The following is a 24,512-nucleotide window of genomic DNA, read 5'->3' on the forward strand; positions in this document are numbered from 1 at the left end:
AGAGATCCAGGCCCTATCCTGTAAGCCCTCGTACTTGACATTCCACGAAACGAGGGTCGTGCTGAGGACGCACCCCTCCTTCATGCCCAAGGCGCCGTTGGACTTCCATCTCAACGAGCCCTTGGTGTTACCTGTTTTCTTCCCATCTCCTTTGTCGCTGGCTGAGAGGACTTTGCACTCGCTGGATGTGACTAGAGCGCTGAAGTTCTGCATGGACCGCACAAAGGGTTTTCGGAAGACATCACAGCTGTTTGTGAACTTTGGCCCTGTGAACCCAAGGAAGGCCCTCTCCAAGGCTTCCATTTCCAGGTGGCTCTCCTTCTGCATCACCGATTGGCAAACCGACCGTTGCCTGGCCGTCCGAGAGCCCATTAGACCAGAGCGATCGCTGCAACTACGGCGTTCCTGTCTGGTGTGCCCCTTCTGGACATCTGCAGGGTTGCTACGTGGAGGTCGACCACACCTTCACAAAATTCTACTGCTCCGACCGGGATTCCAGGGAGGAGTCCAGAGTCGGCCAAGCAGTGCTGCGTAAACCTGTTCGCTTGAAGGGGAGCCTGGTGAGGAGGTAAGAGATGCTTAATGTTGAGTTGTTGAAATGCTTAATGTTGAGCCTTGCCACCTCCCGTGGTTGTGCATGTGTGTACTGCTATGTATTCTTTACTCATGAGCATGTGAATCCATGCCAGACCCCATGCTGGAGAAGGAACAAGTTACTTACCTGTAACTGTTGTTCTCCAGCATGGGTCTGGCATGGATTTACATGCGAACCCTCCCGCCTACCCCTCTGCAGCTCTTCTCTTGGTCCGACTGCCACTTTACGTGCTACCAAATCTGACAATGGCTGCCAGAGGAGGAGCTTAGGTAGAGGGCAGTCATTGACTGAGGGCAGTATGACCCAGAGACCAGTGATTGGTTATTAGTAGAAAGACAGTTCAGAAACAAAACTGATTTTTCCTTTACCGAGGATTCCCAGCCTGACGACGGGGAATGAGCATGTGAATCCATGCCAGACCTATGCTGGAGAACAATAGTTACAGGTAAGTAACTTGTTCTTAACTGACCCTACCACCAAGAGAAAATTAACTTGGGTCACAGAATGACTCCAATCCGTAAATAGTCTCTCATGACTTCTTGCATTAATCGCTTTAGTTCCCCAAGTGGGTGTTGGACTTTGTTTTCCTTTTTGGATTCCTTTTGAGGGAATATGCTTTTAATGCAAGTCTTTCACATTTAGGTTATAACAGTTCCACTCCTCTTATATCAGTTGACTTTTCAACTGTTTTCTGTCTTTAGATTCAGGGTTATCTCTTTGTAGTATTAAGTTGTTCTTGTACAGGATAGCGAGTTATTCTTCCTCTTTTTCAGGGTACTGTCTTAAACTGATTCTCTCTCTGTCCAGATTCTTATCCATCTTTTCTCATAATTCGTAAGATTCGTATGCATCGTGTTTCAACGTTAACTGTTTTATAACTTTTACTGTGATGAGTTAACTCTATGGTATAATGATTGTCTCTTGATTCACAACCTTTGTATCTATTTGGCTTCAAAATTAACTCTACTTCTCATCCTCTACTGTGATGAGTTAACTACAAGAAAATGATTGCCTTGAGTCTTCCCATACCTCCCGGTCTCCTGGTTACCTTTGTACCTGAAGGAGGATGTTTGCGGGACGTTTCTCTCTCTGGGACTCACTCTCCATGCACCGCTGACGCCGGTTTCTCTCTCATGTTAGGCTTCTCTCTTTGTTTCGTGGGATCCAGGTGCTCGACTGCACGTCTGGATGCTGTGAAACCTTCCGTTGCCGATGGTATCAGCAACGTTCTTTGGTTTGACTGTCCACCATGTATTTGTTCCTGTGGTCACGCCACCACCTCCTGCTCTAGCGCTTTCTCTGGGTTCTGGGCCGCCACAAGTCTGGTGTCTTGTATTCCCATTGCAAGCGAGTTTGAAACCCGCGGACTTCCTGGTTATTGTCCTTGTCTGCTGTCACGTAGGTGAGTACCTCCCACAGCTTACATTTCCAATTCTCTCACTTCTCCTGCTGTTGTGTCTTCATTATCTGGACGTATGTCTTTTAACATACTTGTCCCAAAATCTTGGACACCATGACTTAAAGGGGTATGGCCCTTTTCCACAGTATAATGATATTGATTAGTAGTTTCTTCGTTGCAGTCATGATAGTTCATGTCTTCTTGTGTTGCAACACATCCCATGTAGGCCATAGTTTGTTCAGCCTAATGGAGTTCCTGACAGGAATGGAAACCTGTCCCCAAGGGGGAGTTTCTCGTGGTGAGGTCCCACTTGCCTCTACCCCTACAGGGATGCAGGATTAGTGTGGAGTTAAACTGCCAGGCTGAGGTGGTGAAATATTACCACGTCAACTCGCACCTGCTCTAGCCATCAATGGTTAGCGATCATAGGTGTACAGAAACATCTGGAGAGCCACAGGTTTGCAATGATCTCTATTAAATGTATCGTTTCTCTTTATAGTGATGCTTGTTTGTTTATTTATTTAGTATAGCGTGCAGAACCCAGAGGTAACAGGGCGCAACAGAGAGCATGAAGGTACGATTACATAAAACCTTAGTTACTGGAAAGGCACACATGTATAAGAAGCGAGAGGTACATATATGCATATAGTTAATAACTTGCTTACATATTTACATATTTGGTGCTGTACAGAGCAGTTCGGTAGTGGTGGCATATTTACATATATACATTTTAATGCTGTGCATAGTCAATCAGGTTTGAGCAGAGGCATGAGCGTGTGAGAGGGCAGGGTTAGTTATGGGGATCATTGGACCTTAGCCAGGTGAGTATGTTTCGCCTGAAGCTGTGGTAGGATTGGTCTGACCTGATGTTGAGTGGGAGGGCGTTCCAACGTTGGGCTGCCAAGACAGGGAAGCTATTGCCGCCAGTTTTCTTTTGTCAGAATTTTGGTACCTGCAGGCAGTAAGAGTTGATCGATCTGGTGGGGCGGGTGGAGGTTTTTTTTGCTATTCTGGCTGCGAGATAGGGGGGGGGCTGCATTGTTTAAGCATTTGAAAGTGAGAGATGCCGTTTTGAGAGAGATGCGGTCAGAGATTTTGAGCCATTTGTGTTCTCTTCTTTTGTTGGAGATGTGTTCCTTGGATGGTAGGTTGAGGGCTGTTCTGAGTGTGTTATTTTGTAGTGTCTGTAGTTTGTCAGTTATGTATTTGTTGGCTCCTAGGTACATGACGTTACAATAGTCAAGTCTGGAGAGTATTAGGGCATTGGCGATGATTATGCAGCTAGCTTGGGTGAGGAAGGCTCTGCTTGCCCTGATTAGCTTGCATGTGTAGGCGGTTGAGGATGCTAGTGAGTTAGCTTGTTTTTTTAGTGACATGGTTGCATCTAGGTGAAAACCTAGCGTTTTCACTGTTTTGACTACTGTGATGGTGTTGCCATCAATGATGAAGGCCTTATAGTTGGAGCTGAGTTTTTTTAGATTGGTGTTGGATCCGAGGAGGAGGATTTCGGTTTTCTCATCATTCAGGCATAGGCCGTGTGTGGCCATCCATGCCTGAATGATGAGAGATATTTTGTTTACCAAGGCCATATCCGACTCGTAGTTGCCCGAGAGGGATATGAGGATCTGGGCGTCATCTGCGTAATTAGTATGAGAGATACCCAGTCTATCCAACTTGTCAAATAGGGGCTTGGTAAAGATGTTGTAGAGGGTGGGGGAGACGCAGGAGCCCTGGGGTACCCGGCAAGTTATTTTGATGGGGTCTGCTGAGGCTAGAGTGGGAAGACCCTCATAATTAGATTGTCCAGAAAGGATTGGATCCAGGCTATGGCCTCTATCGAGAAGTGGGCAGCTGAGGCCAGGTGTTCGCACAGGACTGTGTGATCCACCAGGTCGAACGCTGCCGACAGGTCGAGGAGGAGTAGCATGGCGGTATTCCCTTTGTCGTTAATCTCGTTGATCTGGGTCTTGAGATCAATTAGGGCTGTCTCAGTACCGTGCTGTGGTCTGAAACCCGATTGGCGGGCACCTTGTAGTTTGTGAGTTTCAAGATATTGCTGAATTTGCAGGTATGCTACTCTAATATGTCTATTATCTTTAACAGGAACGGCACCGTGGTGATGGGCCTGTAATTGGTGGGAATAGCAGGGCCAAGGGTTTGCTTCTTGTGGAGAGGCAGGACCCAGGATTCTTTGAGGTTGCTTGGTATGGTGTTGGAGGAGAAGGATGCGTTGATCAGTTTGGTTATAAAGGGGGCTAGGTCCCTGGCAGCATCTTTGATTATTTGGGGAGGGCAGTTGTCGCCTTTGCAGTTGGATGGTTTAAGTGAGGCTATAACTTTTTCTGTTTCTGGGATCGATATTTTGGTGAACCTGAAGAGATTTGGGCTTTGTGGGTTGGTTGTTTTAGCGAGGTTGCTAGGAGATACTTCATTAGTGGTGAGGGAGTCTTTTTTTTTTTTTTAGTGCAATTTTAGTTTGGAGAGTTTTGATTTTATTCGTTAGGGCATTTTGGACGCTGGTGCGCCATGCTTTGTCCTTAATTATGTTGTCTAGTGGGGGTATTGGGGATTCTAGTTCCCTTAGTATAGCGAATAGTTCCCTGGTGTTGGAGCTAGATTTTTCGATTCTTTCATTTCTTTGTTGTAGTTGTTAGCAAAAAGTTTGAGTTGTGATTGGTTTTCTTCTGTAGGGGAGGTGCGCCATTGAGTTTCGAGCTTCCTTTTGCGCAATCTAAGTTCTTTGAGATGGGGGGTGAACCAGGCGTTCAGGTGGGCTTGTTGTTTGCTCTTTTGTAGTTTAAGGGGGGCAATGATGTCTAGTCCTTTCTGTATGGCACTGTTGTATTTTTCTACTAGGTGCTCAGGATTTAGGTTGTTGGGGAGAACATTGAGGGTTGGCAGTAGTAGTGGTAGGAGGTTGTCAGGGGTTATATTTTTTTTTGCTCTAGTGGGCATTGGTGGTGCCATGATTTTTATTTTGTTAACTTCTTTGTTGAGTGCTAGTGTGAAGTCAATGAGGTGATGGTCTGTCCAGTGTTGGGGAGAGTTTTTGGTGATGAGGGTGTCGCAGTTCAGGGTGGCGATCCAGTCCAGCGTCCTACCTTTGTGTGTAGGGGTAAGCACTCTTTGGGTTAGGCCGTGTTCATCCAGCATGTTGGCTTTAGCCTGTGCTGGTTTGTCATCTGGGTCGTTTAACCCAAGGTTCAAGTCGCCTAGCAATAGTATTTGGGAGTTCTCTTTTATGTTGTTGGCTAGGAGGCTGGATAGGTCTGCCTCGAATGTGCCAATGGGGACAGGAGGCCTGTATATTAGATAAATGGTTAAGGTGCGGCAGTTGGAGATGGGTAGTTTGGCTATGAGGAGCTCGCAAGATTTGAGAGGTGCTTGAGGCAGTGGTTTTAGCTCAAGGTTTGTTGTAGCTATGATGGCTAGGCCACCTCCTCTGTTGTTGGGCCTGTCCATTCTGATTATTTGGTAGTTTTCTGGGATGGCTATTGAGAGTGCTGGGCCAGCTGCTTTGTGCAGCCATGATTCGGTGATTGCTAGGATGTCGAGGTTGTTTGTGGGTAGGGTGTCTGCTATTTCTGTGGCGTGGGCCACTAGCAATCTATTGTTACTTAAGGCTCCAGATATAATGGTGCGGTTGGGTGTGTCCTGGATTGTTATAGGGATAAGTTTGGGTTGGGTGGAGTTATAGCAGGGTGTAGTTTGGTTAGGGCGGGTTTTGGGGTGTTGCGAGGTGGGTCTCTTGTTGTGGCAGATGGGCTCGTAGAGGCGGGGTAGTCTGGCTCGTAGCCTGGTGTTTCTTTCTGTGGTTGGACAAGGTGCATTTTCAGCGGGGTACATAGTTATGGCAGCAGTGTAACGAGCAAGGTGTAATAAATGTGTGAGGAGGTACAGTAGGTAGGCTGTTTGGCTCTTACTAAGGTACATTGTGCGATTATGATTTGGGCTCAGCAACAATGGTGTGGTGCTACTAGTGTATAGCAGAGCTATGCTTGCAGCAGTGATAGTAGAGGGGTGCAGCGACTAGCATCGGGTAAGGTCTAGCGGCTACTGTAGCAGCAGTAATACTAGTCTGGTGCAAACTAGTATAAGGCAATATTAGGTAGGGCAGACTAGTATAAGGCAATATTAGGTAGGGCACAACAGTTGGCACTAGATTGCATTGGCAAAGAATGGAGGCAGTGTTTCATCTAAGTTCAAAAATCACAGAACAGCAGAAATCACGCTAGATTGCATTGGCAGGAATGGGGGCAGTGTTTTATCTAAGTTCAAAAATCACAGAACAGCAGAAATCGCGCTAGATTGCTTTGGCAAGAATGGAGGCAGTGTTTCATCTAAGTTAAAAAAATCACAGAACAGCAGAAATCACGCTAGATTGCATTGGCAAGAATGGAGGCAGTGTTTTATCTAAGTTCAAAAATCACAGAACAGCAGAAATCACGCTAGATTGCATTGGCAAGAATGGAGGCAGTGGTTCATCTAAGTTCAAAAATCACAGAACAGCAGTAAATGTCACATGGATTTGCGTATCACTTTGTTAACATAGAAGAGCCGGTTTAAGTAAGGGGCTCAGTGTTAGAGTTAAAAAGAGTTAGATGTTCTGCGTAGAGAGCCTGTTTTAGGGTCTGTCGTTGTTCGAATGGGCAGGTATGACTTCTTGTGTTCAGGGACCCACAAAATAGTATTTGCTGAGGCTTATCTAGATACGTTTGCTAAAGGATCTTATGACGCAATGTTTTGTTGAGATGTAGGAGTGGATGGTCTGTATTGATCTTATAGCTCTACGGTGTCGACTAATGTGATGACTTCATCAGGGCAAGCTGCTAGTGTTGAGGCTTCCGTGCGGCTGGTGTGTAGAACACAGCCTTTTCCTGATTGGGCCTTACCCAGGCATGTGGCGGAGCTCGGCTGCAAACGTTTCCTAGCAACAGCTAGGTGAGGTGCTGCAGTAGGAACTAGGGTGTGTGGAGCAGAAGTAACGGGTGCAGTCGTTTGGTTCGTTCGGGTGGGTCTGGATGCGTTTATTATGGTGGAATGGCACACATTTAATACCTCCCACTAATACAATCCCACCCCACAATCTAGGTCAACCAACGGTTGCTTTAATCAGAATATTTTTGTTTTGTTTAAAATAATAAGTTGGCTAAAATACAGGTAGTCCCCTACCTCACAATGCTGGTGAAGCCGCCTCTAAAGACTACAGATGAATTCAGACTACTGTGATGATCCTTTGGATGGCGTCACTTCTCCCCAGGTGGCAGTCCCTTTCCATGAGGCCAGGGTTATGTGGCCGCTGCCCAATACTCCCCCTGGGGGTGGTTTAATGCGGGAGGACGTCATGGTTAGGGACTCCCTCTCTGGGGATAAGGACGATCACCTAGGGTACAGGAAATATTTGGGAAATATTTGGGACGTTGATAATTCCACGAGAAGGGGGCGAAAAAAAATCAAGTTGAGATATATATAAGTAACTCTCAAACACCAGGAGAAGGGAGTCATTCTCCTGGTGAAGAAACTGCAAGACCTTTTGATACACGCAAGAGACACCAGGGGAAGGGAGTCATTCCCCCTGACTTTGTTGTAAACTATATTGGAGTATTGGAGTGTGTGAACCAATACCAGGAGAAGGGAATCATTCCAATTGTTCCAATTGTTGGCTGGTGCAAAGGTTTGTTGGAACCACAAGCCAGGTCAAGGGAGTCATTCCCCTTGGCATCCTTTTGCAAAATAACATTTCTGGCAATACCACCCAAACACCAGGAGAAGGGAGTCATTCTCCTGGAGAAGGAACTTTCTGTTGGCGCCTTCTTTAGTTGTAGTGTAAGGGATAGAAGTAGGCTGTGACCCAGGACTGTGGAGTTTGATTTCGACTGACATCCTGACAGATCCTTTGGTATTAGTTTAAAGCAGGGAAACCCCTATTGGAAGACAGGGATAGCAAGGCTTTCTTCTTTTTTGATAAAGGGTTTTACCAACCAAAATGCCACTGTTGTGGCAACCAAAATGCCACCCTTGTATTATCCTTCTTCGACACCCTTACACTACACTGATAATGCATACTCCAGGGCCTAACTCCTTAGGTTTCACAAATATGTTCATTTAATGTATTTATTTATTTGTATTGCGCACTATACAGCACACATTGTGTTTCAAGGCACATGAAGACAAGGGGTGAATAAGGAAAAGGAAAAATGTGTAAAACAAAAAGGTTCTTAAAGGATCTTGAAACATTCGGAACGTGCAAGTTCTATAACATAAGACCATGGAAGGGGGGCGTGCAAAGAAAGGGATGAAAATCAATAGAAAGCATTCATGCTAGGCTGTGAGGCGATCTGGTTCGTGCAAATGCTGAAACATGAAAAAAGGGGGATGAGGGTAACTTAACATATCCTGTTTACTTTACGTATTAACTTGTATGAACCTATATGCATAGAAAAACAAATATGAATGGCTATACTCGCTAATGAACGCAGGTATTTTACTATACAATTCCAATCTAAAAATTGGGTGTCAATAGCAAATACAATTTGTATGAAAAAAATGTTCTCAGTCAGTTGAAACTATGAATACATATTCTTTTGAGCTGTACAAAAGAAATCATATCAGAAATTCACATGGATTTGTTCTGTGTTTGGGGAATGAAATGGGTTCCATTTAGAACACAAGGACACAAACATTTGAAAGGATACCATTTTAAATTGTGTAGTTCCTTTTTACAAGGGAACAGCAGCAAATTGTCTCAAATTTCCTACCAAAGGCTTCTTCGCACTATGTGTACCCACAGGGAATTATTCTACCTCATGTCATTGGATTATAAAAGGGCAGTTTCTTTTAAATTGCCAAATCTGTAAAATATGATCAAGGGGATTTCATTATTTTATTTAATTTTGAGAGAGAAATTCCTAACGTTTCACAGTTTGTTTGCTAAGGGAATTGTATTTTAAATATAGCAGGGTAGAAGTTCTGTTATGTTTATGGTTTGTTCAGTTAAATCGCATGGAATGGAATGTCTCAGACCCTGTATGTCGTTTGAGCAGTCCACTGGCTAAAATTAGGATGGCACTTGACATTCAGGACATCTGATCCTCCTCAGCCCATTTGGATATAGGTAAGATAGTGTCTGCAACTCAGATCGCCTTTTGGCTTAATTAGAAATAATTGTATGTTCAGTACTCCCTCTCTTCTGCTGTTTTGGTATAATTTCCTTCAATCAAACTGTTTGTATGTCTGCAGGCAAGGAGAAAAAGATTGTCCTCTGTTTTACTCCCCTAGGAACCTCGCTTTTTTATACTATGGTAAACCTGCGCCCGTATATTATCATTTGACATTACCTTTTTGCATTGGATAAATTCTGGGATTGATTTCCTTATCAATCTCGCACCCACACTGGCCCACCTGCCGACTTCCATTGGCCTATTAAATTTGATGTATCATAAGGGGCACGATGTCAGCAGCAAACTAGCCCCCTTTCAGGACAGTGTGTGAACTGATACTGAGCTTAAATATTCAAAGTGATATAACTCTTTCAAGAAATATTTGGTAATGTGGAAAATTACATTCAGAATATCTTGAGTTCAAGAGTACAGCTGGATTATGTATAAAGCATACATGTTTCAGTGGGGAAAATGGTTAAATATTTACAGATGAAAATCACTTCCAAATGGTCATTTGGTCTGTGCACATTTTAAATACATTCCTGCTGCAATATTTGATCACATTAATCTAAATTTCATATTTGTAACATGATCATTATCAGTGGCAGCCATCTGTTGGTTAGGCGCATATTAAACTTGACAGAAGAATGACTTCATGATCTATTCTTCATTAACTAATGCCTAATGGAAAAGAAGCACATTCTTTCTTAGCATCTAATGCTTTCCAATTTCAAGGGTTAATGGGCCTCTTTAGGCACCTGTTTCTAAAAGTAAAGCACTTAACTTGCCAGTGAAATTATCATTTTCAAAGAAATGGTGATCTGGAGCTGGGCTTAGAAATGCAACAGCATGTTTGTGCTGTTTTTAGCTTTGATAGTTACATTTCTGTGTATTTTCTTGTATAGCTTCAAACAATAGTTGTTCCCTTTATCATCCATGTATTCATCTACATGATAGGTTAATAGAGGTGTGAACATTCTTTCAGTTCAGCTGAAGTCCACAGTTTATAAATTCACTGGATTTTAATGATGCACAATGAATTGTGTGTCGAATTCAAAAATAGAAAATGGTCAATCTTTTTTATTACTACTTCTAATAATTAAACAATAGGTGGGTAACAGTACTAAAGTAGTAACTGCCTGCTCTTCAAGTTGCAAATATGTTGTATTAATTTCCCCAAGTTTTGGTAGACTGCTATAGAAACATTTTAGCAATCTTTCACATTAAAATAAATTACTGTCCTGAAATAACAGAAAAGTATTAGTGCAGCATGTAAGTTGCTCAGTTAAATTTCCTTGAGCAGAAGAATTGGATCTTCCTGCTTGTCTCAACACACCCTTGTTTATCAATAAAGGGATCATGTGGGATTCCTCTACTAGATGTTGTTTTTTTATTGTGTTTTAATCAAATTTGTTTTTTCACAACATTCATATACAAAATTCATATTCAAAGATGAAAAAAAGACAGTCAGAGAAGAACAACAAAACAAAAATAAAAAAAACATTAAAAAAACCTGAGATAGGAATGAGCATGAAAATAAAAATGCAAATACATATTTCAATATTCTAAAAACATGATTTAAAACTTTTCGTTATTTTGACCTCGGTCATAAGCCATGAGCCTTGTCTGATAAAGGATATGCATTACTTTCACTGTCAATGATATTTCATACCCCCGCTATCAACCTTTCCCAAAAGAATGGTGATGTGAGACAATCGAGTGAGTACACAAATTTGCTTAAGTATTTTTCTCTTACGTCCATTGTACCTTTACACACACTCATTAGGTGTTCGAAAGTCTGTTTTTTTGGATCTTCACACTCCACAAATAATGCCTTTGCTTTCTCCTTTTGACCCCAACGAACCCAATGTGGGCCACATTGAGGCGTAGTCTCAAAAAGTCTCCTTGCATCTTGTGATCTGGGAACTTTATAAGATGTTTTGGTAAAGTACCCACTTTCTTCTCACACGAGGAGAGTGAGGGAGACGCAGTTGATGCCCTCATCTGGTCAATGGTGTTACTCCAAACTGACGTGACTAATGCCTTTTTTGTTTTCATAGGGTTCGAAATGAATGTGTCGAGATCGCTATCACACTGCTATGTTTCTCAATTTAATTAAGATTTGTGAGTCATCCGATTTAAGATGACTTGACAAATCCTCGTATAGAGTGTTAGCTTGAGGGACCATAATTAGTCTAAAAAGAGATGGCACTTTCCAATCTGATGGGATCCCAAACCCAATTCATATCTCAGACTGGATGTTGATACGCTATTCGGTAATCCCAAGACTTTTTTCCATATTGTTCCTTATATTTGTTGCCATTTTACGTCCCATGATAATGATCTAACTTCCAGTCCGTACATAAGTACTGGAATCACCTTGGAAAGATAGAACTTTACTACCGGGACTAGAGAGAATCGACAGTACATCCCATACATGTTTTGCATTTGTGATGTTAACTGTAAAGCTTTAGAGCAGAATTCCTCTGTAATTCGACTCAATGTAGGGGAAGCATACAGGATATAATCCAAGTATAGAATATCCTCCACCACTGGGATGTCATTACCCACTACTGACCAAGAAAACTTCTGATAGTGTCCCTTTATGGATTTTTTACCAAAGATTACTATTTTTGATTTGGCAGGATTGATTATTAAGTAATTTTTCTTCATAAATACCTCCAATGTATTTAGGAGTCTCTGCAAACCCACCGGGGTATTGTCCAACAGCACAATATCATCCGCATACATCAGCCAGTTAATGATGTTATTGGCAATCTTTGGACTAGCGATTCAAGCGGCTTCCATTACCAAGCCAAAGTCTGCTAGATATGCATTGACTAGAAATGGGGCTGCCATGCACCCTTGTCTCACACCTCTTCCAATCTTGATCTGTTCCGAGAGTTGGCCCTCTGTACTTAGCCTTATCCTTGCAGTGTTATTCTCATGCAGTGCTACTAAGATATTTACCAGAGCTTTAGGTGCACCCCAATTAATCCGTTTAGCCCAAAGGCGCGCTCTATTTACTCTATCGAAAGCACTCGACAGGTCTATAAAGGCTGCATAGAGGAACACTTTTTTCGCTCCTTTCTTTCCTTCACTCAAAATAGACAGTTATACCTTTAAGTAGTGTTGATTGGCCTTTTCTAAATCCTGTCTGCTGTTTTGACAGGATTTCGTTGTTCATCGCCCACCCTTCCAGGTCTCTCAACAGAAGTTTCATGAATAGTTTACTCTATACATCCAGCAATGTAATAGCCCGATAATTTAGAGGATTATATCTATCGCCCCCTCTTGAAAATGGGGATGATTATTGCTGACTTCCAAGACGAGGGGGTAGTTTTTTTGTTCACTATTTCTCAAAAGAGTTTGTTGAGGATTCGCGACCACATCACTACGTCACCCTTCAATACTTGGTTAGTTAGACCATTTGGTCCCGCTGCTCTAGAGGCGGATAATCTTTTTATTAATTCAACTATATCTTCTTCTCCAAACTCCAGATACCATGAATCTTTTTACGTCTTAAACTCACTAGGGCCTAAAGGGGTGCTATAATGTTCTAATAAATATCTCTTCCATACTATTTCCGTAACCAGATTGGCCTAGCTTGTTATTTGGTTCTTATTCCGATCATTAATTAATGCCCAGAAACAACGCAATGATTTCTCCTTTAGGGCCCTCAGCATTTCCTCCCCATCATTTTGAATACGGGATAAATTATGTTGTTATAGACCAGTTTTTGTACTTGTTCTTTATCGTTTTTATCAAGTCATTACAAACCACCCCATTTAGGTTGTTTACCTTTAGTTGTCTCAATGAACATCTAATTTCTCATTTTTTAAGCCATGTTGCCTCATCAAAATTGTGAGCATGATGAGGGGTTTTCATTGAAGACATTCCTTGCGGGTTTTCAACATCCCATAACATCTCATGGAAACTGAGAGGATTACAGTTGTATTTGAGCTCTTCTACTTGTAACTCATCAGTAATTGAGCGAAGAAGGCCATTGCGGTGAACACCTTCTCGCTTATGTTTTACTAAACGGTTTTTCTTGTTATTCACTTCTACCTCATGTGACCACATTACTACTTCCTCTCTAAATTTCCCCTCAAATTTAGCTTCCAACCGCTTGTGATCACTAGTACCACCCTCGATTACCTTAAGCTGCCGGCACTTGTCAAACAATTCCGATGAGAGAAAAATGTAATCTAGGGTCGACGCGGAGGTGCCCCGACTCCAAGTTGTAGCTGGGGGACATCACCTTCTATGGAGCCATTAGATACTTGCATGTTCCATTCCAAAAAAAGGATACCCATTTCCTCCCATTGGCTGAAACCATTTTAGTCCTCTCCCCATTTATCCCTATTTTGCTTTGGACGCATTGAGAGTTTAAATCCCAGGCGATCAAGATTTGGCCTTTTCCATTTGTTAACTTTATTTGAGTTAGAAGGCTTGATGGTTCCTCCAAGTAGATGGTAAGTTTTATGGTACGTGGGTTCCAATATAATTTAATAGCTATTATTTCTTCTAAAATCGCTCCTAATTGAATCTTAAGACACTGCCAAAATACCATCTTGATTGCAGGGGATGGGTGTCACTTCCTTAATTTTTGAGGTCCTACAGACCTATAAGCAGACCGCCTTTTGGTCTTCCCAACCCCTTCGTTCTTGCTTGCTGATGGATAATTTGGAAACCCGTTAAATAAGGAGAATTAGCTAACCGTGTTTACTTTTTCTCATAGATGCATTCTTACAAATTTCCAATTCTGCCAACTAAAGAGCGTTTTGGACAACACCCAGTTTCTTGATGACCTGTGTTATGATCTCAGGTAACAAAAATGCAAATTGACAAGGGGGGTCCTGGGAGTCCCACCCTAAGTTACTAGGGGAATCCAGACGTGGACCCCTTGCTCACTATTCTTAGAGAGGCACAGATCCACCCTACTGATGAGGTCCAACCAGAACGAAACACGTGTCTGGGGTTTCTGGGGTTTCTGTTGGTACTCTTGTTCAGAGGAAAATTGCCTAGCATTTCGGTGCTGGACTGCCCCAGGGCAGGACTAAGACTGATATGTTTGGGATATTTCTTCTCTGTGAAAGATAGTGAGCTAAAGACTCTGGGTAAGTCTCTCGTAACCAGGACTGATGTCTGGCAGAGAGACTCCCAGGACCCCCCTTGTCAATTTGCGAGTTATGAATGAGCCTTCTCATTCCGGTGCTTTTAGGTCGTCCGCGAAAGGGCCACTCCGTAGATTATATCTTGTAGACATTATAACTTGGCTGTTGATTTAATGTTTTCAAACTTATGTTTAGGTTCCTTTTCTTTATCACAGTTCGAGTTTCAATTGTTCGCTGTTGTCCAGCTGACGTTGAAAATGGGGGGTACACTTTGGAATAAATCGTTATAGACCGTAGAATTCTTGGCCTTGCGTCAGTAGGTTCAAAGGCTATTGACCGCAGTTACCCAGCTGACATTAAAGCGAGAATTACACTAGAATGATTCCAAATATGGACCATAAAGTTCTTTACCTCGTGTCAGCAAGGTTCAAAGGCTATTGCCCGCAGTTACCCCGCTGACATTAAAGCGAGAATTACACTAGAATGATTCCAAATATGGACCATAAAGTTCTTTACCTCGTGTCAGCAAGGTTCAAAGGCTATTGCCCGCAGTTACCCCGCTGACATTAAAGTAAGAGTTGCACCGGAATGAAACCGGTTTTGGACCGTAAAGTTCTTAGCCTCATGTCAGTAAGGTTCAAAGGCTATTGCCTGCAGTTACCTTCCTGACGTAGGGGAAGAAGGGACCGCTGTTTTTTAAGTCAAATGTTAGATCAATATAGAACAATTTTGAGTGCAATGAGACCTCCTAACTTAGAATCTCTCACCTTTGAGAGATTTGAACACTTTGATAGCGTTCCTCACTGACCACAGACAGCCGGGCACCTGACACACTACGCTTCACACCGTGCCGCGCTCCGCACCGGTGTCAGCGTAATAAGCAACTTTGAGTCCGCCTCCTCACATCCACTTTCTGGGACCCGCCTCCTCACAATTCTCCTCGCGTCCATCTTCAAAGGGCAGAAAAGGTCTGTGAGCACGTAGATAGTCGCTGTAGCAAAGCAAAATTACACACGGGCAGGCACCAGTAACACCTGCACACTACGCTGCACACCGTGCCGCGCCCCTTGCCGGTGTCAGCGTAATAAGCAACTTTGAGTCCGCCTCCTCACATCCACCTTCTGGAACCCGCCTCCTCACAGTTCTCCTCGCGTCCACCTTCAAAGGGCAGAAAAAGTCTGTGAGCCCGTAGATAGTCGCAGTAGCTGTAGCAAAGCAAAATTACACAGGGGCAGGCACCAGTAACACCTGACACACTACGCTGCACAACACTAGATGATGTTTACATTTTTCAAGGGAGTAAAGCTCAGAAGACCATATTGTACTGGTTATTTGACCAAATAATCGCTAAGATGTAGTGAATAACTCTTGATGATTTTCTATCATACTCCACAAGGGAAAAAGCAGCTACAACAATAGCCTTCAAGATTTTTCCCATATCATAAATGGGTAATTCATTTATCGGGTCAAGCTGCATTTCTGGGGTCTCAGGTTTTCATTTTTTTACCATCCCTCCACCACTCCTTGGCTACCTGAGAATGTTCATGGTGCTTCTGTGATGGAAACTCTGTAAGGAACTTTACAGTAGAGCCCATCTCTGCTGTATCGACTTCAAGTAATTGTAATTTCTGATCAATACTGTGCAATATCCTGCAACGTATACTGGTGCAGCCTGACCCAGCATGAGGAAAACATATAGAGGTTGAACTTAGTGACTGGTAATATTTTAAACGACTTAGTATCTACAGAGGAAATAATAGATTGATCACCACCATTGTTACTAACGGTAAGTAAGATAATCTTTCATTGTGCCTCAAAAACATGTTGCTGCTTTTATTTTTTCTACCCTTTTCAGAATTCATAAATTAGGTTCATTGTGTTGTGTCTTAAGCCAATCTGCAGCTTTTTGTGATTTGCCGAAATTTCCCATCAAGTGATACAGCACAGCATTACATTTCACTTGACATGTTCGGTATGCTTCCTTTCTTTCTTACAGGTGTTGTTCAGGGGATTGTGACAGGAATCAGAGGCTTGTGTAATGGTCTTGGACCAGCACTCTATGGATTTGTATTCTTTCTATTCCATGTGGAGCTGAATGACCCCCCTCTTTCCCTGAATGATGAGAAAACCACTGCCATGCAGGATCCTAGTGATGCAGTGAGTAAACTCCTGAGTATGATCTGTTATTATGAAGATTTGTGTCTACTTAATCTCTTTTCAGTATGATTATTACAGTGGAGAGGCATTATGCCCGGTCCTATGCCCCAGGTCACTGGACAACATGGACTATATGGTCTTAGTCATAGAAGTATTCATTTGTCATAAGGGATGTAAGGTCTGCTAAAAGGTATTTGCCAGTAATCGGCTTGTAGACCAGTTGTCCAATTAATAATATTGATGACTTTTGTTATTCTCCATGCTTATTAAATCTCTTGGATTTTTGGTTCTATAATGGGACCACTTATGGAGGCACTGATATTTCAAATTGTCACCACTGTCAAGGAGGATCTTGCTCAGAAAATCACATGCAGCCCATCCACATTCAGGCTCGCCATTTTAGTAGAACATGGCGAGACTCCCTGTTTTGTTTTTCTGACAACTTAAGATAGTCAAACTGGACACTACCTTATCAGTTTTTTTTTTACAGTGATTTCCTTAAATACTTTCTCATAAGCATTGGTTGGTCGCTCGAGGCACCAATAAAATTAGAATGCATTGTATAAATAAATTATTTTTTTAATGTGTATCTGCATCACATATTAATTTGTTTTTATAGTTTACTCCTCCCCCCCCCCAACTACTTAAATGTTTTTTAAATGTTCCTGGTGTGGCTGGGCATTGGTGGTGTGTGGTACAGCATACACAACACCTCCAAATTAAGATGGGAATGTGCGGCCAGGCAGAAAAATACATGTAACGCTCACCTGACTCCCACGGGGGCGCTGGCCTGGTTCGCGCTGCTGTGTCCTCGTCTAAGGTGATGCGCAGGGTTCGGAAGACGGACTGGACCGGGCCCCAGATCTGGCTTGTCTGACTCGCAGAAGTATCCTTCTGTAGGTGAGAATATGGGGTTAACTGTCTGCGGGGTAATACAATCGGCCTCCCACTTACCCCTCTCACCCTCCTCAAAACCCTTCTGTGCTTCCCCGTAGCGCCTCACCTTAGGGTCTGGAAGGACGAGCTCTCCATCCTGCTTCTGATGCTGGGGCGCGTTGGTATCCAGTTACGTCACTGGATTTTCGGATGGGTGAGAACCAAACTTGCTTGGCTTCCAGGTAGGTTTTCTATAAGTGGTTCCCCTTGTGTCCATGCATTAATGTTTTAATGCTAGTGTCTTTTTCCCCATAGGGGCCGGGGTACGGAATGCCGGGGAACAGGCACCGACCCGAGGTGAGCGGTGAAATCCTTGTGGAAATCAGGTAAGTCTTTAATGAGTGTTTTGGTAATGTCTTTTCATTCACTCATTAACGCTGATGTCTTTTTCCCCTTAGGGGCCGGGGTTCGAAAATGCCTGGATGCGGCGCGGACCCGAAATGAAAAGGGAATGATCCAACAGGTAAGTCTTGACATGGAGTTTTAGCTTCCCTTTTCCCTTCTTTCTCTCACCTTTGTTCTTGTCTTTTTCTCCCTAGGCGCGGGGGCGCGACTGCGAATCCGGATGGTCGCTGCAGAACATGGAGGCGCCCTGTAAAGGTGAGTAGAATGCGGCGCTGCAGCGATTGATGCGATGTGCTTTTAAAAATAAATGTCTTCCTTTTCAGGATTGTCGGCGAAATGTCTCTGGGATGCAGATTTAGCAGGTGAGGCCTTTTCCTTCTTCTGTTCTCTTGTTCCCTTCCTTTGCAGGTGATTCAGGATGCTGGCAGGTGTGGCAGAAGTCAAGATGCAGGAGCAGACACGGTGAGCGTCCAGCTGCTAGATGCAGAACAACGCGAAGCACGTGTGGCTGATCGGGTGTGGTTTAAATAGCCTTGGAAGAAGTTCCTAGAATGTGTCCTTCCTCCAATCAGGTATGTATCCTTCCCCGACCACGCCCGGGTGGTAAATGAGTCCCACAGGTAAAGTAGTTCCTTTCAGGCCTCAAGGAGGCCGGGGTTCTGCAGCATGGTCTGCATCAGGTAAGTGCACCCAAACACTTTCATAATGAGCCTGGCGCCTATGGCGCCAGGACTGACGTTTTCTATGAGCCTGGCGCCATAGGCGCCAGGACGCTGTCCAAAGGGCCCCTATAAGGGGTTGCTGGGACCTTCCCCGGGGACTTGATGTCCGCTTTCGGGGACGCAGGGCCTGAGCCGGCTCCCCGGGAGCGGGCATCGTGACAATACATTTATAACTACGACCAGTGGCACTGAAAGGGTAAAGTCAGTGTTTTTGAGACTAGAACATGGAAAAGCAGAACACCCTTCTGTTTTTTTCTCGTTCAATTGGTCTTTATTGATTTGCCTGTTTTCTCAGAGCTTTGAACATTCTAAGGTTGGTACTAGTGTATATCCCTTCCTGGTGTGGGAGCCTGTCACAAAGCTAAGCAGAATCAATACTTGGCAGACACTGGAATTTATGGTTAAGATACTGGTTAAGATACGGAATTTAGGGTTAAGAACTAGGTTTATTAATGATTGTAGACAAGGGGAATCAAATAAAGGAACTGTATCAACATCACACATTCTTTTTGCCTTGAAGTTCAAACAATAAAGTCCAGGTTCATCAAAGTCTCTGGGTTCACCAAAAGTCTCTGCGTTTTGTAATACTCATATCAGGTATCCTTTTCCTGCATATGTTCTCCCTTGTCAGCCACTCAGTGTTGGCAGTTTGACTGTTTCCAAGTATTTTCTCAACGCTTCTCGTCCTCAATCAGTTTGTCTGGATGTGCATCCATGTTGGGCCTGAGCGGTGACGGAATTTAGAGCTGGGTGAGGTGGAAATAAGCTCCAGAACCAACTTCCACCAAGAGGTTGGCCATCTGACTTCTGTACAGTTGGTTCTTGGTGCCTTCTCTGACACCCAGTGTAAGTGTACTTGCTCTAGAGAACAGCCCTTGGCCTCCCAGTATCTGTGTGCTTGCTCTAGACAATGCCCCGACCTTATCTACCTCCTTGATGAGTCGCAATGATTTCCTACCTAAGGGAACCTTTGCTCCACCTCCTGGCTTATCGTCTTTTTCTCTCTCTCTTCCCCCGCCTAGAGACCTTGCTTCTGTTCGTATCTACATCTATACTCCACACACATCCCTCAAAAGATACAGTGCGTCTGCTCCTTCCTTGCTACACTTTATTCTTCACCTCCATCAACCTGGTCTTGAATGTGTTTGCACGTGCCTCCAACCTTCTCCCGGCTCTTCTCCATCTGATTCTCACCACCTCCTTAGTCTTCACCACTTTCTCCTCACTTCTGATATCCAGCCGCCTTCCTCCTGCTTCAACTCCTTTTCCTCCATGACCGCTCGCCAGACTACTACTACTCCACCCACAAGCACCCACATTTTTGTTAGCAAACCTGCAGTTTATATAGTGAGTTGGGTCCACCCTCGCTTTATCCTCATCCAGGTGTGTGTGTGTGTGTGTGTGTGTGTGTGTGTGTGTGTGTGTGTGTGTGTGTGTGTGTGTGTGTGTCCGTCCGTGTCCCTCCCTCCCTCCCTCCCTCTGACTAGTCTCGGCCACTAGTCCCCGGGGATCTGTCATCCAGGTGGCCAGGACATGAACATCGCTTTTGGATCCAGTTCCTGGAGGTGGACCAGTGCGGGATGATCACCTGGGTGAGGGGTCTTCGAGGAGTGGGAGTGGGACACCGGATGCTGAGGCACGGTAACCCCTTCCCTGTAACACCTTTACCCATCCTACTTGGTAGGCTAGTTAGGAACTCTACCCGCCCCCCCCCCCCCTTAACAACATTAACACTTTCTCACTGACGGCCCGCTCTAAGGGAAAACAGACTAACACCCGAGTCGTGTACCTGACATGTCCAATACTATGGTCAGGCGACGTCAGGCAATTATCGACAATCACACTCACCTGACTTCCATTACACTTCCCCCACACAGATAAAAGGTGGCGCACGAGAGCACATTCTGAGCGAGGCGAAACACACGAGGAAACAGCAGTTTCGAGACAGCAACTTCGCAAGAGAGGAAAGGCTGCAAAACCGAAGGGGATCGCAAGGAGGGAAGTTCCCTTGACCTTTTTGACAGGGAACCGTTACTTTCCCAAAACCTGGGGACAATGCATAAGACCAAGAAACCAGGCAGAGATTAGCAGAGCCCTCCCGCATCAATAATCAAGGCAGGGAGAATCACCACTCAGTGTTTCCTTCCTTGGCTTCAAGAACAAAGCCGCTTCAGTGAAAGCAACACAGCCGGTGAGTTGGGGAAACGAATACAAGACTGGTCTGTGCTGAAGCCAAGGTTGAAAGCAGCAACATTGTATGGTGAATGCCGGAATGAACATTGTTAAAACGCGTGTGCTAAGAGACGAGAGTGAAGTTAAACCGCTGATCATTGATTGAACTTTAAAGAAAGCAAGCTACAATACCTTTGACGGAGTTGTCCGGTACTGCGTGGGTGCTCAATCGAAGGTCTCTGTAGTGTATCCACCTGAGAAGTAATAACAGTAGTTCTCCAGCATAGGGTCTGGCATGGATTCAAGGAAGTGAGGCTCCAGATTGCTTGTACCTTTTAAGGATTTAAGCCCCAACTCATACCACAGGCTTACCTTCGGGAGGCTCTGTGGAAGACCCAAAACTCTCTTCCATAATGATCCCTCCAAGCGCTGCCAATTAAAGTCCCACATCAATGGTTTTGCCTCCAACCCATACAGTAGGATTGGAATGACTTTGACTGTATAATATCAAAGAGGTAAGATTGAGAATTTACAATATTTCCTCTTGATTTTAACCATTTGGACAGATAGTTTGAGGTCTTGGCCACTTTGGGCCAAACTAGGGGACACATACAGGGGAAACCCCAGATAGATGAGCTTCTTCACCACCGGAATTACTTGTCCTTCTAGTGTCCAAATAAATTTGAGCCCCTGTCTACTTCGACCATTAAAGGCAACTATTTTTGATATACTTGGATTAACTAAGAGGTCATTATGCTTAATATAGCTCTCCAGGGAATCCCACAGGCACTGCAATCCCACCTCACTCCTATCCAGAAGGACGATATCATCTGCATATATAAGGCATGTAATAGCGGTGTCACCAACCCTAGGGCTTATCAAGGCTGATGCTTCCATCTTCCTTCCCATATCAGCTAGGTATACGATGAAAAGGAAAGGTGCCACCAGGCAACCCTGCCTAACTAACTCCTCTGTCCACCTTAATATAGTTGGAGAGTGTACCTCCCCCATAGTCTTATTCGCACTGTATTATCTCTGTGCAGAGCGATGAGAATAGAGAAGTGATTTCAGTATCCCCCAACTATCCAACATAGCCCAAAGGCGATCTCTGTTGACTAGGTCAAACTCATTCGAAAGATCAATCCAAGCCCCAAATAGATTATTCCCCCCCCCCCCCCTTGCAACCTGGCTTCTCTATTAAACTCGTTAGTATGGTCCCATTGAGTGAGGTTGAGAGGCCTTTCCTGAAACCAGTTGGACATTTAGGGATAATGCGAGACTGCTCTGCCCATTTCTGTAGCTCCCCAAGCACTAGCCCCGCAAACAACTTGCTTTCCACATCCAAGAGGGCTATGGGGCGGTAATTCGCTGGGATGTCCGGTCACCCTTTTTGTATATGGGGACGATGATCGAGGTGGTCCAGGACTTGTTCAGTGTTCTACTAAGCAGAATTTATTTAAACAAAAGGGTTAGAACCCTCCCCCATAGATTTACGTTTCCTTTAAGTACCTGATATGTCGGGCCATTTGGCCTAGCCGCCAGAGAGGATGATGCCTTTCTTTATCAATTCCCTCATGTCACTTACTTCAAAGACCAAGTCCCAAGTAACATCTGGGATATTATAGTGTAAAGTGCCCTGTGGCCTTCGGTTTTGGGACTATAGGTACTCTATCCAATCTACTTCGGCTACCGAGTTTATTACAACTCGGCTCATAGCATTCTCCTCCCCATTGAGGATTGACCAAAAATGGAGAGAATTGTTTTCATTAAGTGCCTCAATTATTCTCTCACCGTCCTTCTGAAGGCGTAATGCCTGATGTTGACGGGACCAATTTTTATAGGATCTTTTAATCTTTCAAGCCATCTTTTCATATTCGTCTCTTGATAGAGTAGTTGAGTTCAGGGCCCTAAGGGCATGTCTTTTTTTACCCCATGTGACTTAATCGAATGAGTGGTGGTGCACCTTCTGTTTGCTAATATCTAGGCCAGTCGGTCGATCCAAGGACCACAAAAAGTCATCAAAAATTAAGGGGCTACAATTTTCCCTCAGTTCCCTATTTGATGTATTTATCTGATAATATTCTAATTTGGCATTGAGGCGTCTTCCCTTACTCTTTGTAAGGCTCCAAGACATTACTGCTGCTAGACGTCTGTGATCACTCGTACCCCCCTCTTTGATCTCCAGTTGTGTACGTACACTTCTCGAAGATCTGGGAGAAGAGAAGGATATAGTCTAGAGTTGAAGAGGATTTACCCCAGCTCCATGTTTCTGAGGCCGGGATATCCCCCTTAATAGAGCCATTGAGCATCTTCATGATCCACTCAGTAAAGAAGTCTTGCCATCTTTTGCTCAATTGAGATGTCGTCTTTTCTTTTTACCCTTTTCCCTCTACTAGCAATGTTACACATTGAGTGTTAAAGTCTCCGGCCATTATCGGAGTCCCTGGGAAATCTAAATTTACGCTGTTCAGCAAAGTATCCAATGATTCAAGAGAAGTTGTCAGCTTGGTACAGGCGGGGTTCCAATAGATATTCATTGCTATTAGTTGTTTGGGTTAATCTTCTGTATGCAAAATGAGCCTTCCTGCAAGGATTCCTTTCTGCACAATGGTTAATTCATATACCTCCCAGATTAATGTGGACTTACATGCTATGGAGAGGCCCCCCGACGGCCTTCGCTTTCCCTGCGTTGATGCAGGCTGGTGTAATATTTTAAACCCCTCTACATAGAAGGGATTTACTAGCCATGACTCTTGCAGGAAGATCAAGTCATTATTATCAAAGAGGGCCTCCCTCATAGCTTTCAATTTAAATGAGGTTGAGCCCAGCGTGTTCCAACTCACAAAATGCCACTTGTCCTAACTAAAGAGACTCCCAACTCTGAAGTACTAGTGTCAATATCTCAGGGAGCATTGTGAGGACTTTTTTTCTGCTGATCTTCTTGGATGGCTAGACCTCCCTTAGGCATTGTAGTACCAATAGTTCCCAAATTCCCATTTCCCTTGGGCGAGCTGAGAATTTCCAGGCCCTCATCTTGGATTTAAGACCCACCTCAGCAAGTAGGGGTGTGTGTGGGAAGGGAAACTTAACAAATTGTATGTCATCTGAGCAGTACAGCTCTTCTTTTCACTCCTCCAGGGGAAAGTTGAGCAGGTCTTCAAAAGATTTCTCCACATCGTACCATCAGCCTTCCAGATCCACAACTCTGGAAGCCTACAGAAGCCTTTCCCATGCGTGCACTCCGGCGGTGAAGCAAGCCTGAACCGAGCAGTACATCGGGCCCCTGCTCGTGGACCCCGGTGGGAGGTTGACGGACGAGGTTCGTCAGCGAGTGGAGAAAGATCACCACCGACAGATGGGTACTGGATGCTCTTGCCCAAGAACCCACCCTGGAGTGTTAATGCAGGTGTCCGCATATCCCTCTGGTTACCCGTCAGGAGCAGCACATTCCTGAGCTCCTAGAAGAGATACAGGTCATGCTGCAAAAAGGTACGATAGAGCTTGTTCACCAGTGGCTCCAGGGCTCCGAAGTCTATTCCAGATACTTTCTGGTCAGAAAGAAGACAGGCATCTGAACAAATACTTAAAGTCCCAAAAGTTCAGGATGGTCACGTTGCAACACGTGCTCAGCCAACAGGAAAGAGGAGACTTCTTGACATCGTTGGACCTTAAGGACACATACTTCCATGTACCCAGTCAAAAAGAAACAACAGAAAGTCCTACGTTTCGTGGTGCAGGGACAGCACTACCAGTTCAAGGCTCAACTTTTCATCTTGAAGTCGGTCCCAGAGTGTTCACCAATGGCTTGCCACCAGTGGCAGTCCATCTATGTTTACATGGCATATACGTATAACCGTACCTGTACGACTGGCTGATTTGCTCACAGGAGCTGGCCGACGGACACACGGA

The 24,512-nt window shown here is 44.2% G+C and overlaps 1 protein-coding gene across 1 annotated transcript in view; it reads left to right on the top strand.

Annotated features, from left to right (window-relative positions):
* LOC138510183 (hippocampus abundant transcript-like protein 1) overlaps positions 1–24,512 on the top strand; it is a 1,300,033-nt gene that overhangs the window by 1,193,370 nt on the left and 82,151 nt on the right. The window contains exon 11 of the mRNA XM_069625669.1: positions 16,268–16,428. Within this exon, the coding sequence (XP_069481770.1) occupies positions 16,268–16,428 (161 nt within the window). The remainder of the gene's footprint in view (positions 1–16,267; positions 16,429–24,512) is intronic.

The sequence above is a fragment of the Ambystoma mexicanum genome, chromosome 6p (genome assembly GCF_040938575.1).
Source record: "Ambystoma mexicanum isolate Mex_15411 chromosome 6p, UKY_AmexF1_1, whole genome shotgun sequence".
NCBI classification, from domain to species: Eukaryota; Metazoa; Chordata; class Amphibia; order Caudata; family Ambystomatidae; genus Ambystoma; species Ambystoma mexicanum.